This window comes from Olea europaea, unplaced genomic scaffold (assembly GCF_002742605.1).
Source record: "Olea europaea var. sylvestris unplaced genomic scaffold, O_europaea_v1 scaffold2899, whole genome shotgun sequence".
In the NCBI taxonomy this organism is placed as follows: domain Eukaryota; kingdom Viridiplantae; phylum Streptophyta; class Magnoliopsida; order Lamiales; family Oleaceae; genus Olea; species Olea europaea.
Window position 1 is genome coordinate 23533 of NW_019247550.1, and position 15676 is coordinate 39208.

The 15676-nt window shown below is 34.2% G+C and overlaps 1 protein-coding gene across 2 annotated transcripts; it reads right to left on the bottom strand.

Moving 5' to 3' along the window:
* Window positions 1-1040: 1040 nt before the first annotated feature.
* On the bottom strand, window positions 1041-14062 carry LOC111384327 (chloride channel protein CLC-d). 2 transcript variants are annotated; one of them, XM_023008593.1, is made up of 23 exons: window positions 13571-14062; window positions 12845-12917; window positions 10490-10711; window positions 10341-10387; window positions 10151-10249; window positions 9802-9876; window positions 9075-9163; window positions 8466-8606; window positions 8287-8357; window positions 8101-8180; window positions 7854-8003; window positions 7116-7175; window positions 6949-7023; window positions 4775-4926; window positions 3816-3951; window positions 3603-3734; window positions 3114-3191; window positions 2977-3032; window positions 2756-2842; window positions 2507-2663; window positions 2291-2392; window positions 2162-2208; window positions 1041-1381 (listed from the first exon to the last, which is right to left on the bottom strand). In XM_023008593.1, the coding sequence occupies exons 1-23, from the start codon at window positions 13757-13759 to the stop codon at window positions 1303-1305; spliced, it is 2397 nt and encodes a 798-aa protein (XP_022864361.1). In that variant the 5' UTR covers window positions 13760-14062; the 3' UTR covers window positions 1041-1302. The 2 variants fall into 2 exon arrangements, with proteins under 2 accessions (XP_022864361.1, XP_022864362.1); XM_023008594.1 differs by having other exon boundaries at window positions 2167-2208; window positions 13571-13759.
* Between the last annotated feature and the right edge of the window lie 1614 nt (window positions 14063-15676).

A 15676-nucleotide genomic window follows, 5' to 3' on the forward strand; every position in this document is an offset into this window, starting at 1 on the left:
CATAAAACATAAATTATAACTCATTAGATATTGGTAATGATAAATCAAAAAAAAAAAAAAGAATTAAAATAACAACCACGTAGAGGAGAGAGAGAGAAGCAGGTTTACTCATAGGGGACTGGCGAACTAAGACCGCGTGCTGGAGAGACTGACGACAACTCGCCAACAAGCGACTACGGCAACAATGGTTAGCTGCAGGCAGTGGTGGAGCATTTCGCAAGGCAACCGCATGGGCGTGGGGTTTTGGGAATTGGGGAATGTGTGAAATTTGGAATGGAATTGATTTTCAATATAAATAGAAACTAGTGGATTGAATTGATAATGAGAATCATTTTACTGGAATAATATAGGATAAATTCCCCAAATACTTAGAAATCTAAAGAATAACTAAGATTTTTAATGCTTATGAAGAACTTTTTGAGAAAACAAGAGGCCCAAATCCCAATTAAATTTTTATAACCTATTCGGCTGTATCTTCTTCAACCTGGCTCCACCTCCACCGATTCAAGATGCTAAGATGACAACTCTAAATTCCAACTGCCTGAACCCATCAAATGCTAGCTCAGCCACTACGAACAACATAACTAGATTTAAATTTTAAGATGCATGAACTTTTTAGTGAGTAATTTTTTTCTCAACCAATATTAGAAAGATAGGTTTTGGGACTACAGTCATATTCCTTCCCTGCAATTCCATGAAAGTTGGGTAGAATTCAAGATACGTCAAGTCAGGTTCAAGCCATGCACGGTCACCTCCCGATATTAAGGGAACTAGCACCGGCACTTCGAGCTAAGGTCGAAATCACTATATAAGAATACGTTTGATTGACATTGAAAATATCACTTAGAAATGAAAATGTTTTCCTTCTTTTGTGGAAAATAAAAACTACCTCCACCCGAGGAAAATGTTTTCCTTAAAAACAAGGAAAATTAAACATATTTTCAAAAGTTGGAAAATATTTTCCATGAAAAAAAAAAGCAATAAAACACGTCAAGTAGGAATTTGAGTGAAAAACTGATATTTTCCATGGAAAATAAATGTAATCTAACACACCCTAAATTCTTTCTTCATGATTATAGCAGGGTACAATAATTTGGAGTGCGGTCATGACATCTGATAAAACTGGGAAATTTCTATTCCTTTTTTGCCCCTGTAAGAAGGGGCAATAATCAATAATACAATATATACCTTTCCTAAAATAACCAAGTACAACTTTTGAGACGATAAAGAATAAAATCTACAGTTAAAAAACAGGAAGACAAACAAACTTGGTCCATGGTATCATCAGCGACACAGCCAACTTTAAACTAGAAGACCATCGAGTAATGGTTGTTCAGCATTTATTCTCCTCCTAAATTTTCTTCGGTCACCTTCCTCAGCTCTGCGGGGCGTAAAGGGGAGAAGTATATTAAAATCGGAAGGCAAAACCGATAATGGACCCAGATATAGACTAGTTTACAACTTCGAGCAGCAAGTCCAAAGCAAAGGAAAAAAAAAACCAAAACAAAACAAACAATTTGGGATTATATCAGTCAAAATAGTAGTAGGTTCACCACTATAAGATCATCGTCCTGCAACAAATACATAGATAAGATAAATGAAGTAGCTTCACACGTTAACCATTATTCAAGTGACAATTTGGCAAGAGTATAGTGGTAGTCGACTACCTAGAGAAAAAGGTTGACATTTGATAATATAAACTTTTTAGTAACACTCGTACTTGCAATCAGCAAGCAGAAAACCAAGAACAAAGGCCTCTGGAAGTTGATAATGCTCTGACTAGAATTAAACCAGAATGCAAAGGTGGCTACCTACATATACTGACTTATCGGCGCTTCACACAAAAATAAATACAAGGTCTTGATTTATTCTTAGCCTGTGTTTGACAACCATTATTCCGAAACTCTATTCTACCTATTCATTTTTAACCACACATTCACATAATAAAATATTCTACATGTAAACTCAAAATTTTCCTTACTTTTTAACCACACATTCTCCAAAAATTTACTATTCAGAACTTTGTTTTTGCCAAATAATGGCCATCAAACAGGGGCTTAATGATCCTAATGCACAATACATAAACCTCATCTAATGGACTAGTCATTCTCAAGAAGCTGTGCAAGTCAACTCACGACACGAGTAAAGTAGCATTAGAGACCTTACACTGGTGGATTGAAGCTCTACACCATTTGAATCTTCATTATCCTGCAAAAAAAGAAAATGTTTTCCTAATCATCACAGAGCAGAACACTTGAATAAATCGACGAGAATTGAACATTCAAAGTACCTCTATTAACAAATCCTTTCTTGTAATCATTCCAATAACACGAGATGCACGTGGAACAACAAGTATATGTCTTAGTCCTAGTTGACGGAACAAATTATATACCTGAATCATCAAAACAGTGTTGAACATTCTAAGCAATCATTTGAACCTCATTACAAATCTAGCAAATTAAAATACAAAGCAAACACATTCAGACTAACTGACGATAATTGTCACCTTTGTTAATGACATGTCTTCAGGAACAACATATGGAGAGGGGTTCAAAAACGGAGCTAGATCAATGTACATTTCCAGATCATCTGCAGTTAGGTGAACATCATGTATAGATATTCCCTTACTGGAAACCGGTTTAACAAATTCTGTGAGATTGTGCCTGCAATTTGGAGGACCCACTTACTATTAGCCACCCTTTCTTCCAGTAAATCAATAAGCAGACTGGAAAAAATAAATCACCCCTCCATTTACCTGATTGGCAGAGTTCCACTTCTTGACTCACAGGGCAGTGGACTATGTTGAAAATCGGCCTTCGACTGCAAAAGCACTAACAAATGGCTGCAGCAGTGAAACAAGTACTTCAAGTTAACCAATTTCAATCAAATTGCAAATCACAACATATCGGTATCATTTGATTCTACGTTTCTTACGAAACGATGACATGATTAGAAAGTTGACAAAGGATATCCGACCTTCGCAGAATGAGACCAATAACAAGCGTTTCTCCACTTCTTGTGTGATCAATGACCTAAATGGAAAGGAAGAAAAAATATTAGTTAAAGCTCCAATATTCAGACAGTAATCTAGAGCAACGGAAACTTCAACTCACTGGAAAGCCATTGTGATTGTTGCTTCTCAAAATATAAAGAACATCAGCAACCTTGACAACACGAGGAAAATAGACCACCTAAATGATGTAGGAAGAACGTTTAGTTGGCCGAAAAAGTCCAAGGAAATTAAGAAAAACAAAAATTCATGTAATGAACTATGAACATTGTAATGTGAATAAAAATTCGAATTTACTAAATAAAAAAATTTTGGGTACCATGAGGATACATGTTAATAGAATTGTGTTTTGACAAGTTTTCAAAGGGCATTTTTCAAAGTGAACTATAGCATGCCACGTATTAGGGAGATTAGAATTTGGAAGCTTACAACGAATAGAGATTCTTTACAAAATCTTTGTTAAGAAAAAGGGTCATAGTATTTTCAAATTTTAGACCTCCAATCCTTCCTTCCACATTCAAGAGGAACATCTTGTGTTATTTAGGCATCAATAAAAACAATTATATTTATAGAGCATTGTAATGACAACAACCTTTTGATTCCCACATGCCTCCTTTGCAGTCATATTCCGCATTTGGTATTTTGGTCTTGATTCAAGTAAGGGAATGCCTCTAAGTCGCGCTTGTTCCTCATAGAGGCCTTCATTGAAAGCATCACCAACAGCCTACAGAGGGTAAAGTTGAGTATGAGATGGAACATGGCTTAAACAGGCGCAGAATAATATTTAGACTTCAAAATTTCACACCTTCGATATAAGGAGAACCAGCATGATAAGAGGTAAGAGCTTCAAATTATTCGTAATCTCAACCATGATTACACAAAGAGAAACAGTCATCCGCATTGACCCTCCAAGAAACGATGCAGCTCCTAAAAGAGCATATCTAAAAATTCCAGCAACATGGATATATCAGACATCATAAAGGATTCTATGCAAAAGATAAGATAAGATTTAAAAAAAAAATGTTGATAAAATTTCCCACTGGATGACTTTATTTCTTGGCAACCAAGACACGAGTGAAAATGCCCAATCAACTATCATAACAGTCTACATGTCATTAGATTCTTATAGGAATTATAGGCATCATTAAGGATCAAAAGGAACAACTATCTAGCAGATAAGTGGTGTCTAATTAAGCTCCTCTTTGATATCTCACAACCCATGAAGTCAAAATATTTAGTGTCTATTTGGCCTCCTTTTAAATTTTAAATTATTTGCTACAATATCATTCTCCACCACACATTCACGAAATAAAATATTCTACAAACAAATCAATAAAATTTCATTATTTTTTAACCACAAATTCTCCAAAAAATACTATTCAAAACTCTTAAATTTCCCAAATAATGGGTGACAAACAGAGGCTTAAATGAAAACCAAAGTTCTAAATATTTGTTATGACTTACTATATCATTCCAAAATTTTAAAATTGATAAGGCACTTCTTGTGAATTATCTGAATTATCCTTTGATTAATAAAATTAACAGATTATCTATCAAAAAAAAAAGAAAGAAAAAGAAAAAGTTACAACAGTGGATTATTGATTATTTGACTTCACGGGTAAAATTCAAGACTGCTAACCTCCTAATTGAACCTTAAATTAGTCCTTCAACATAAATACATCCAGTGGCATCACCACAATAGAGTTTTCAAAAATGATGTGTCAACAACTTTAACATGTTCGCAAAATGAGAAATGGAACTCACGTTCCCTCTTCAATATTCAGCCTCTCGTAGAAACTAACAACAAACTTGCCAACAAGCCGCCCGTACGTAGAGCCTATCATTATTCCAGGAACAAATTGACCAGCTGGAACAGTAGTACCGAAGGTCACCACAGCTAGAGTGTAAAACATAACCTGAATAAAAAAGCAAGGTAGAAGAATAATTAATCACCTGCACAAGGACATAAGATCTAGTTGACGGTAATAAGTTTCATAGATATATAGAAAGACTGATTTACTAATAGTTTTTGGGCTGGGTTTCTCTCTTTGTATCGTATTGCTTTGGTACCATCTAATATGGTGAGTGATGTCTTAGATATACATAACAAAAATCTCAATTGGAACATTGTTTTTGGGAATACATAACAGAAATCTCAATTGAAACATTGTTTTTGAGATGGGTTTGCAGGACTGGGAAGTGAATGATTATGCGTGCTTCTAACATCTTTGTATGAGGCGCACATCAAGATAGGAGAGGGGATTGTAGCAAGTGGAGGTTGACACGGGATGTTATCGTCTCAATCTGCACTTATTTTATATCCTCATTGGGATTTGTGGAGAGCTCATTCCCTTGGAATATGATATGGAAATGTAAATTGCCTCCAGGGATGACATTTTTACTATTGACGATTATCAAATGACAGGTGTTAATGATGGATAATTTTCGAACAAAAACCTTATAGAGTGGTGCTATATGTGTAGGAGGGATGGGGAGACGATTGATCACTTGTTCTTTCATTGTGAAGCTGCTCAGTTGCAGTAGAACGATATTCTGGCATCTCAACACATGGATTGGATGTTGATGCAGTGTATGGAAGACATGTTAAAGGCATGGAGAAGAAAGTTTAGCAATTTTTTAATTTTTTTGATATGCAATCAAGTAATTTTATTAATCAATGGATAGTACATGTGACGTGTATTATCAATTTAAACAAAAAAAAAAGACATGAAATTTGGCAGCCCTTTTATATGATTAGTGGCCACAACATTAAATTAAGTATAGAAAGTCATATAACAATTATCTAATCTACTCTGTTGTTCTTGTTTGGTCTTCGAAACAGCAGTTGTTATTTTTTCTCCATACAAACCATACAATGCATCCCGGAATAAGATTTTACACAAGCCTACTATCTTTATCTCGAAATTTTCTCCTCATGCCCGCAACACGTCTTCTATGCGCCTCGGCAACACCCAAACCAAATGTTGGGAAGCTAGAGTACCGTTCCACAACCACTGAACACCATCACAATGGATAAACAAATGGTCAATCATTTCCCCATCTCTCTTACACATATAACAACATTCGGTGACATAAAAATCTTTTCTTCAAAGATTATCCACCGTTAACGCTTGTCCCTCACAACCGTCCATAATAAGAAAGCCACTCATGAAGGCAGTTTACATTGCCATACCATCTTTCAAGAAATGAACTCTCCGCTGGTCCCAATATGAATCTAAAATAAATGCGAACAGAAAAAATATCGTCCCATGCCAACCTCCACCAGCTCCGATCACTCTCTCCTACCTAAATATGCGCCTTGTGCAAGGAGCTTGAAAACGGTGCATAATCATCCAATTCCCAATCATGTACACCCCTCAAGAAACAACCATTGTTTTGATGATAAAACACAGATAACAAAGCATATTAGAGAACTGTTTTATTTGACATTGTATGCTTGGTTTAATGCTGTGACTACTAGGCACATAGATGGGTTGTCCAATTTCATGTTATTCCTTTCTGATTCAAATTGATAATAAACTTCCTGTGTATTATCCATTGATTAATAAAATATTTGATTATTTTAAAAAAAAAAAGGTCACTTCTGAGTTTTTCTTATTTTCTCAATAAAGTAAACCAACTGGATCCAAGCTGATATGATATTTGAACACTCGAAGAAAAAGGAATTACTACATGAAATCACCCTATTTCGGCACAGTTGATTTTCCTTTAGAACCATTTTGAGGCAACATAAATATTTTTGTATTGAGGCTTGAATGTCAAATTGCTTGTCAAAAGATTTCAAAATTGGAATTCTTAATAGGAAACAATCATCCTTTGTCTGACCAAAGCTACTTGGCAGCCTTTAGAGACAAGATACTACACGACATAATACAATAAATGCCAAAGAATAGTGATCTCAGATGGGGATGTAATACCAAAAATGTCAGCAGGCTTTGCGCGCTAAATTCATGAACTGTTTTTGCACTAAACAGATTTCTTATGGCATCATCCTGAATATATAAAGAGACTACATTAGCAAAGACAACCAAAGCATCCATAGAAAATAATAAAAAATATCGATGTGGAGGAAATTTCAGTAAACCTGAGTGTTAAAAAATATGGTTGCGAGGTCGTTATATTCCTTCTTGTTACTGCAATAAAACTGTAGGTGCAAAAAAGAACAAGTGTGATTATAATGACATTTAAAAGAAAATGGACTAAGCTAAACATGACAACTAATGCCAAGCAATATGATAGGAGCTCTCAAAAATGACTAATGCTTGCACTTATCCTTGTCAACATATAGAAACCAACATGAATACTTCATGATTTAGGAAACATGTAAAAATTCCTTTTGATATCCGATAATAAATCTCCTGTATCTACGATTTTGCATAAATCAGACAAAAATAATCTTCAAATGATAATGAACTAGACCAGTGACCGATAGATAATTATTATATGATAAGGCATCAATGAAATAATTCCAATAAGGGAAACAAGATGCTCCTGTAACCCTCTTAAAATATCAAAATTCGAGTTTGGAGGATGACCGATGTCATATTTCATAACAGAAAGCGTAGTTTGAAATCTGATAATCTATAAACCAAAGACGTGCATGACTATGCTGTTATGATCCTCGGCATAACTTTAGGTGCAAACATACATTGTAATGCATATGCATAAAGTAAGTACTACAAACTCCAATGCTTAAGTGCAGAATTTCTCCATTATTGGACAATAAAGCAACACAAGTTACTGCAAAGTGAAAAAGAACGCAAAAAGCTATATTCCTAGAAAGATGCAGAAAGTCCAAACATACGGTCACAGAAGATCTTACATTGACATAATTGCCATACATTCCTGGTGGACGTGGACATTCAATACCGGAATTAGGATCTGCTTCAGGACATGACGTACATTTTCGGAAAAGTGGTAATCCAAATGAAATGACTGAGGTTATCACAGAGACAATACACACTTCAATGATCTGTAAAATTAAGCAAAGAAAGTCAGATTTTGCAATCATTTACTGTATAATATACAACATGTATAGTCCACATGCTCATCTCATTTAGGGAACTTACTTTGACACGGTTCCCTTTCTTATGCAAGTAATTTCGCCGCCAGTGAGTAATGTAAATTGTAAGCTGATTAAATAGTGCTCCTGAGAATAATTAAAACAACAGAAGATTCGGGATAAATCACATCACCAAGAACCCTTCTTTCAAACATTTCAGAAAATAATCTCACTTGGGTATACTTTAACATACCAAGAAGACCCCCAATTACGCCAATGACCGCCATTGGCAACAACTCCTGAAAGGAGTAATCTTCTTGACCGCTAAAATAAATCTTAGTTAGAAGGCAAGCGAAGGCTTGCAATAAATGTCAACATACAGATCAGATAAAGATACAAAAGATGAAAAGCAGAAAAAGGTTCAAATCCTACTCTGAGATGTCCCATATAATGAATCCGCCAGAACCAAAATGCCCACATTTTCCACTCTTACACCATCCCATTGCTGTACGTACAACAACAGCCACAATGGCAGATGTAAAAAAGACACGCCACATAAGCTGACTCCTCCACCTTAAATTGAATACGACAAAAACATAATGTCAGATAGAAATTACAATTAATAGAAACAGATGAACCCATCAGACTATTTAAGATACGGCCACGTCTACAAAAAGTTTAGCATTCATCGTTTATATGCATATGCATTTCACAGTGTGCATGAGTTGATGCACAATATGTCACTGAAATCCACAAATGACTTCTACCAATTTATGTACCATATGCATACTAATGTCAAAAGTTCAGATAAGAAAGTTCTCAATATCTCATTATTCTTCCCAATCAATAAAGTTTCTCAACTTTCTCAATAATAAGTTCTAAGTATTGAATCCCTTGGATGTATCGTTAGGTTGTACCCAGGTGAGAAAATATCATGAATTATTCAACTAGAACGCCAAACAGTTAAGGTAATCAGCTTAAGATCATGTTATAGATGCTGATTCACATAAAGCTTAGGCCATTGACGAGGGAAAAAATTACCATGATGTCACTTCTTCTAGCGCAAACAATACACCACCGACTGGAGCTCTAAAAGCAGCAGCCACTCCTGCCGCACATCCACAGGTGACCTTTTCAAAACATTAAACAGTGAAAAAGGAGCAATTTTCTCGGAGGCATTATATTATTATAACCTCTTTTTAATGAGAGACATCTGGATATAGAAGTCTTTTATATCTTCCAGAGGTTCATATAAGAGGTATAAAGGTCAATTTTAAGTGTTGAGCAATGGCAATTCTTCTCGACATATCTGCTCGAAGTCTCTTTTTAGAATACATGACAAGTATAGATAAAACATATGTTCAATCCATATCAAACCCCAACAAAATATTTTTCTGTGTTCTGATAAAATAGGTGTAACCACTCTTCCATGCTAAACATTTGCTACTATAATGCCATGTTCTATTACACTTTCTGGAACTAGAGGCTAAAAGAAAGTTAGCACAAAATCTGCAAAAAATGTTAGGAAAGAGAAATGAAAGAGGCCCTCAATAAAGAATGTATTAGCACTTAAGGTGCAAAGAAGATAATATAATCGAAGTTGCAAGAAAAACTAGATGGTAGTAATTGTTTAGCTATGTCCCAACACAACAAGAAAATGGAACATGAAAAAGGAAGAAAGACAACAGAATAAGACTCTCTAAAACAAGTGTAAAAAAGCAGATTTTATAAATACTATTAAAATCTCCAGATATAATCATTAACTTACAAGATCACGACGATCCCTCTCACTCCTAAAAACTTGTAACCATCTTGAACTAAGATGATATTTTGTTGTTCCACCCTGCATTTATGCATAAAGATGCATTTTAGGCTTGCAAACAAACACAAAGACAGTGACGTTGAACAAAAATTGCTTAAAAGAAAATGTGGTAGTGGGAGTTAATTAATATGAACTCATAAAAATTGCTCAGTAGGACATAGAATAAAATTTAGATGCAATTTCTCTTCACAAAATTCTAAACATAGAAATTAAATGAGGTCACTACTGGACACCCTCTTAAATTGCAACAGATTCATGATTTCCGATAAGATCGTGTCTTCTAATCATTACATACTTGACCGAGCAAGGAAGCGATACAAGCACCAGTATGTACAAGTGGACCTTCTTTGCCAAGGGCTAGGCCACCTCCCACTGAACCTATGCTTCCAAAAATCTATGACAAAAAAGAATGCACATAATACTGATTATACATTCCCATCACAATCATAAACAATAAGGAAACCAATTGCAATATGCCATCGTACCTTCCCTATCAATGTTCTGAACAGAAGTATACCATGTGTATCAATTCCTGCACATTTAAATGAACATCAGCAACAGCTCAAAATTGAAATCGCCACAGCCTGCAATTTGACTTCAAAGGGAAACACGATAATTCACCATTACAGTTTACCATTTAAATAACCCTTGATTTCAGGAATTCCAGATCCTGCAGCTGCTGGTGCAAAGTTTGTGATAATATATGCAGAAGATAACACAAGAGCCAAGTTGATCAACATATATACCAAGAATCCGGCCAGGTAGGACTTTTGAATTATATCAAATGTCAATGAATACTTCCAACCAGCAAAATTTTCGACAGAAATGTTGATGAAAACAGCAGCTAGTCCAGTACCTAGATACAAATGGAAAGTGTGTAAGTAACCTTGTTTTCCTAATTTATATTTGCCACGAAATTCTTATTTTTACTTGAGAGTTTGGAGAATTTAATTTTTTGTGGCTCATATTGCTTAAATTCTCCAAACTCTCAAGTAAAAATAAGAATTTCGTGGCAAATATAAATTAGGAAAACAAGTTAAAGAAAAGCATCCCCAAAACATGTATGAATCTTGTTTTTGGGCCAATAAAGGATTTTTTTTCTTTTGAAATACAAGTGTGGAAGGGGAAAAGGAAAATAAAGACTAGTCTTCATTTCTCTCCCACTCAATGAAATCAAGAATTAGATTTTCCCAATATGATCAAAATTTGTGAAAAATGAAAACAGAATAATGCAGAATTTTGATAATCAATCCCTTAATTTTTTGTATAACGCTCTCTTTTAGGGAGAAGTGGTTCTTCATCCTCTTATTTGATATAAATCACAAGCACACCCGCAGTCTAAATTTACACGTCTTGGAACTCCTCCATTAAATTATATTGTCAATTCTTTTATTCTCATCCCCTTAAAAATATTCATGGAATGGCCATCATTCAAGTGCCCATTCATTTAGAAGTCAAATTGATCCATGAAGTGTCAAATATGTTTTCTTAGGATACTCTCCTACTCAAAATGGTTATAAACGCTACGATATCATCTAAGAAATCTTTCTTCATAAACAAGTTGTCTTTCCTCAAACTTCTCTTTAGGCATGAGGAATATCTGTTTCGGGAAACTCTTTCACTGCTTACTGTTCAAACTGAGGTACCCTTCTCACTGCCTATCCTGTAATTTTCAAACCATTTGGTGATATTAACCATGATGACATACATGCTCTAGAGGAAACCCAGCAACCACACCTTGAGCTTCATTTCTAGGTGGCTCATCAAAATGGACGAAACATGCAGGTTGTTATCATCCTACATTAAGAAATAACATAGGTCTAAATGCCAAGGAAATGGAAGCAACAAGTATTCCTAGTCATAATAGCATCTATTTCTGAAAAATGCAGCACAAGAAGAGATGAGGATACTTGAAAAATGGCACTCTACAATTGATAGACCTGCAAAGTGGGAAGACTCTTGAGGGTCGCAAAAGGGTATTTATTTTCAAGCATAAGGCTGATGGGAGAGTCAAAAGATATATGTAGATTTGTTGCAAGAGGGTACACTTTGCCTACCAAAGAAAACCTTTTCTCCTGCTGTCAACATGAACGCAAATGCTATTGCTTCCAATTGCAGCCAATTTCGGGTTGTTTGTCCAGCAACATGATGTTAAGATGCATTCCTCGATAGGGGATTCGAAGAGGAAGTGCAAATGCAACGCCCATAAGGTTTGAGAACTGAGAAGGTTAAGGTGAGTCGATTTGGAACATCTTTATATGTTGTCCTATAACAGCCATCTAGGGCCTGATTTCATATTCCGAATCTATTAGAAGCTTGGGATATTCACAAAATCAAGACTGTCACAATGTGCTCTTCAAGCACTCAGTTTGGGGTACGATCACAATCCTCATAGCGTACTACATGATCTTTTCTTGATTGGTAATGACGCAGTAGAAATAAGAAAACTCAAAGCAGATACTTGTACTTGCTAAGGAAATTTAAAGGCATCGATAACCGATTGAACCTTTCTATACATTGTTCCCAATTATCACCCTCTTCATTACAATCTAAAATCCATTTCTCCACAGAGTAAGGGAAGAAAAAAAATGAATGGAATAGCAAGAAACCACATACAAAACAAGCAGGTTATTCCACATGAAAAACTATAATTCGAGAAGAACAAGGACTTATCTGTATACAGAATTAACAAAAATGCCTAAGTTTGTGCTTACAAAACATCACTAGTTCCCATAGTGTTGCAAGAAGCTACAATGTCCAGATATATGCGACAAAAAATTCAAATATCCAGTATTGACCAAAACTGCACACAATTAACTAGCCCTTCAGAATTGCATAAACATATGAATTTCACCCCTAGGTCATTAATATTATATTGAAAATCCAAAAACTCAACATTGCAAGCAAGATGACAGGAAGTTTTTACTAAATTACAGGTTAGAAGTCATTGTGAAAAATCCAAATCGCAATTAAAAGTTTTGGAACTCACCAATCCCAGCTAGCAAAGCGAAGAACCACTTCACCGCCACACTATAACCTGTATACAGTTTTCCTCTCTTTGCCTGTAATTCAGGATACCAGCTGAACCATCATAATCAAACCAGAAACATTATAAAGAAAATGGTAATCATCATGCCCTCCATTCTTTGTAAATATCATACACGGCCTTTTTATTCAAACTGATGGTTCTCTAAAGCTACTAGTTGTAAAAGTCTACTCCGTCCATCTTCCAAGTTCAAATCTTTTTTTATATTCTATCAGTGTTATCCTCCCCGTTATTAAATAGATTAAAAATTATATTTCCCCATAGAAATTAGATGAATAAACAATTAAACCCTCGTTGTTTAACCTGGGGACGAGAAGTAACAACTTTTAATAGTGTCACCTATATAAACATATAAATTAAACATAAATATGTATGCAATGGGCGTCTTTTCATGTTTTCCAGCTAGAATGTATCAGACCATCTAGTCTTCCAACCAAAAGAACTTTATGAACACTAGCTGCATTGGATTAGACTCAGATCTCTCAAAATTAAATAAACATCCCTCAAAATAGAAAATCAGCTGACCACTAAAAGTCCCCCACTAAACAAATAGCACCTGATTTGCAAATTGAGAAAGGTAATTTCAAAATTAAGCGACAGCATGACATACTGAATTAAGAAGGCACAAAAAAGGGAAAAAAAAGGTATCTATGTGTATGTCTAGAATACCTGTTCTTGTCGATAGGCGTAATTTTCAATTACTTCATAGTCAAGGCTCTCGACCGAGGTTCCATCACTCTTTCCATATCGGCCGAGCTCTTCAACGGCCTCACCGTCTTCCTCCGCATCGGAATTCGGCAGCCGCGACCACAGCAACTTCGCCGTCTCCATCCCATTCTGCAAATGATTCGACAACATCTTCCCTAGTCCCGAAAACCCCCTTTCTTATCTCTCAATGTATCGATATATAAATATGTATATAAGTATATGTGTATCAGTTGTTGAGCTCTGATTTGATTAAAATTGGAGCCCTAATTATATACACAAAATCAGCAACTTCAAAGAAATTGTTGATAGAACAAAATTATAATACGATGATTCAAACTTTTTTCAATTTTCTCAAATTTTACTTAGAGGCGAAGAGGAGTTTGGAGGAAGGAATTGACTGTCTTGTTTCTCTTTCTCCCTGTCTCTGATTTCTAGGCTGTCTAGCATCATGAGGAATAGATTTTGTGAGAATAACCAAATATATAGTAAATAAAAATATAAAATATTAAGCCCATATTTTAGCTCCATTTTTTTAAGAATGCATTCTTTCAATTCTTATTTTTAATTACATGTTCTCGAAGGTTTCATTTGTTTTTCATTAATGTAAGAATGAAAATAAAAAATATAGTCTATTGAACTTGCGTCAAATCTAAAAAGGTTATATAGTAGAAAAAGCTCTTTAAATATATTGGCCACTAATTATTCAGACTATTCATAACATTTTTTTATTTTTCTTGTTGACTTACAAGTCAAAATAGTTAATTGATGGTTAGTTCTCAAAGATTTATTATATTCATCCAGGGCAAACTTGGGCTTGTCAGTCTAACAAAGCCTTTTTACTTTTCCTTTGGGGGATGCATAGTTATACTGTTGAAATATAGCCCCGTTTGGTCCCCAGTTTGAATAATGAAAATGGGTAAAATAGTATTTGTTTGAAAAATGAGTTGTTAAAAAGAAATGAAAGGTTTTTTATTTACGTATAATATTATTTTATGAAAAATTGTATTGTTGAAAATAGAAGAAAGAAAAATGAAATAAAAATTAATAGGGATCAAACGGGGCATAATAAGGTTGACTAAGAATTCCACTTTGTCATGTTATGTGAGTGACAATAATGGCTAAGAAAATTGGGGTTTGTCATCCACTGATAGTGGTCCCTTTGTTTATTCAACTTACAAGTTGGGGTGGAAAAAAATTCAGAGACATGTTTAAAAGAAGTGAAAATAAAATTGATTTTTTGGACTAAGGATATTGTTGCAATTTGATAATTTTTTAAAAAAAAATTTAAGTAAGTTTCAGGGAAATTACAAAATGCACCATGTATATATAGTGTAACTAATTTCTCCGTACCGTGTTTTATATATTACGATTTGCAAGACGGTTATTAAAAAGCTCTTTGTAAAAATTATAAATATGCCATTAGCCCCGTTCTTGTAAAAAAAAAAAAAAAAATACATTTTTAAATAATGTATTGATGAAAAATGTGTTGTTAAAAATAAGGAAAATTTTTAAATTTACGTGTAATATTATTTTATTATAAAATGTGTGGTTCAAATAGGGTCAAAATATTATTCAATCATGCATTTTTTTTAAAAAAAATAAAAAAATGGGGCTCAAACAAGGGTGTAAATAACAATACTCTTAAATAAATTAACATATCACACCATGTAATTTACCATATTTAACATTTTGTATACTATTTCTTAATTATTGATTTTCATTAATTATCTTTAAATGATGGTTTTTTCAATGAGATTTTGAAAAATATAGAAATACTTCTCCAACATGGTAAAAAATAAAAATCCTTAATTGCTATTTGGTAGGGATTAAAATCATATTTTGATAAAAATTGATGAAGTAAATGGTTGAAAAGTTGTAGATCCCATAAAGTGTATGGTTAAAATTAGCTGTTGACTTTGATTTAAATTAAATTTTGGATTTTAATTTGTACCAAATATGGGCTTAATAATGTCTGTTCAATCATCAATGAATAAAAAAGTAAAAACAATTGATATTAGTCGTTATTTTGTAGCTAAAATTTAATTGTTCATTCATTTTAAGTTTGGA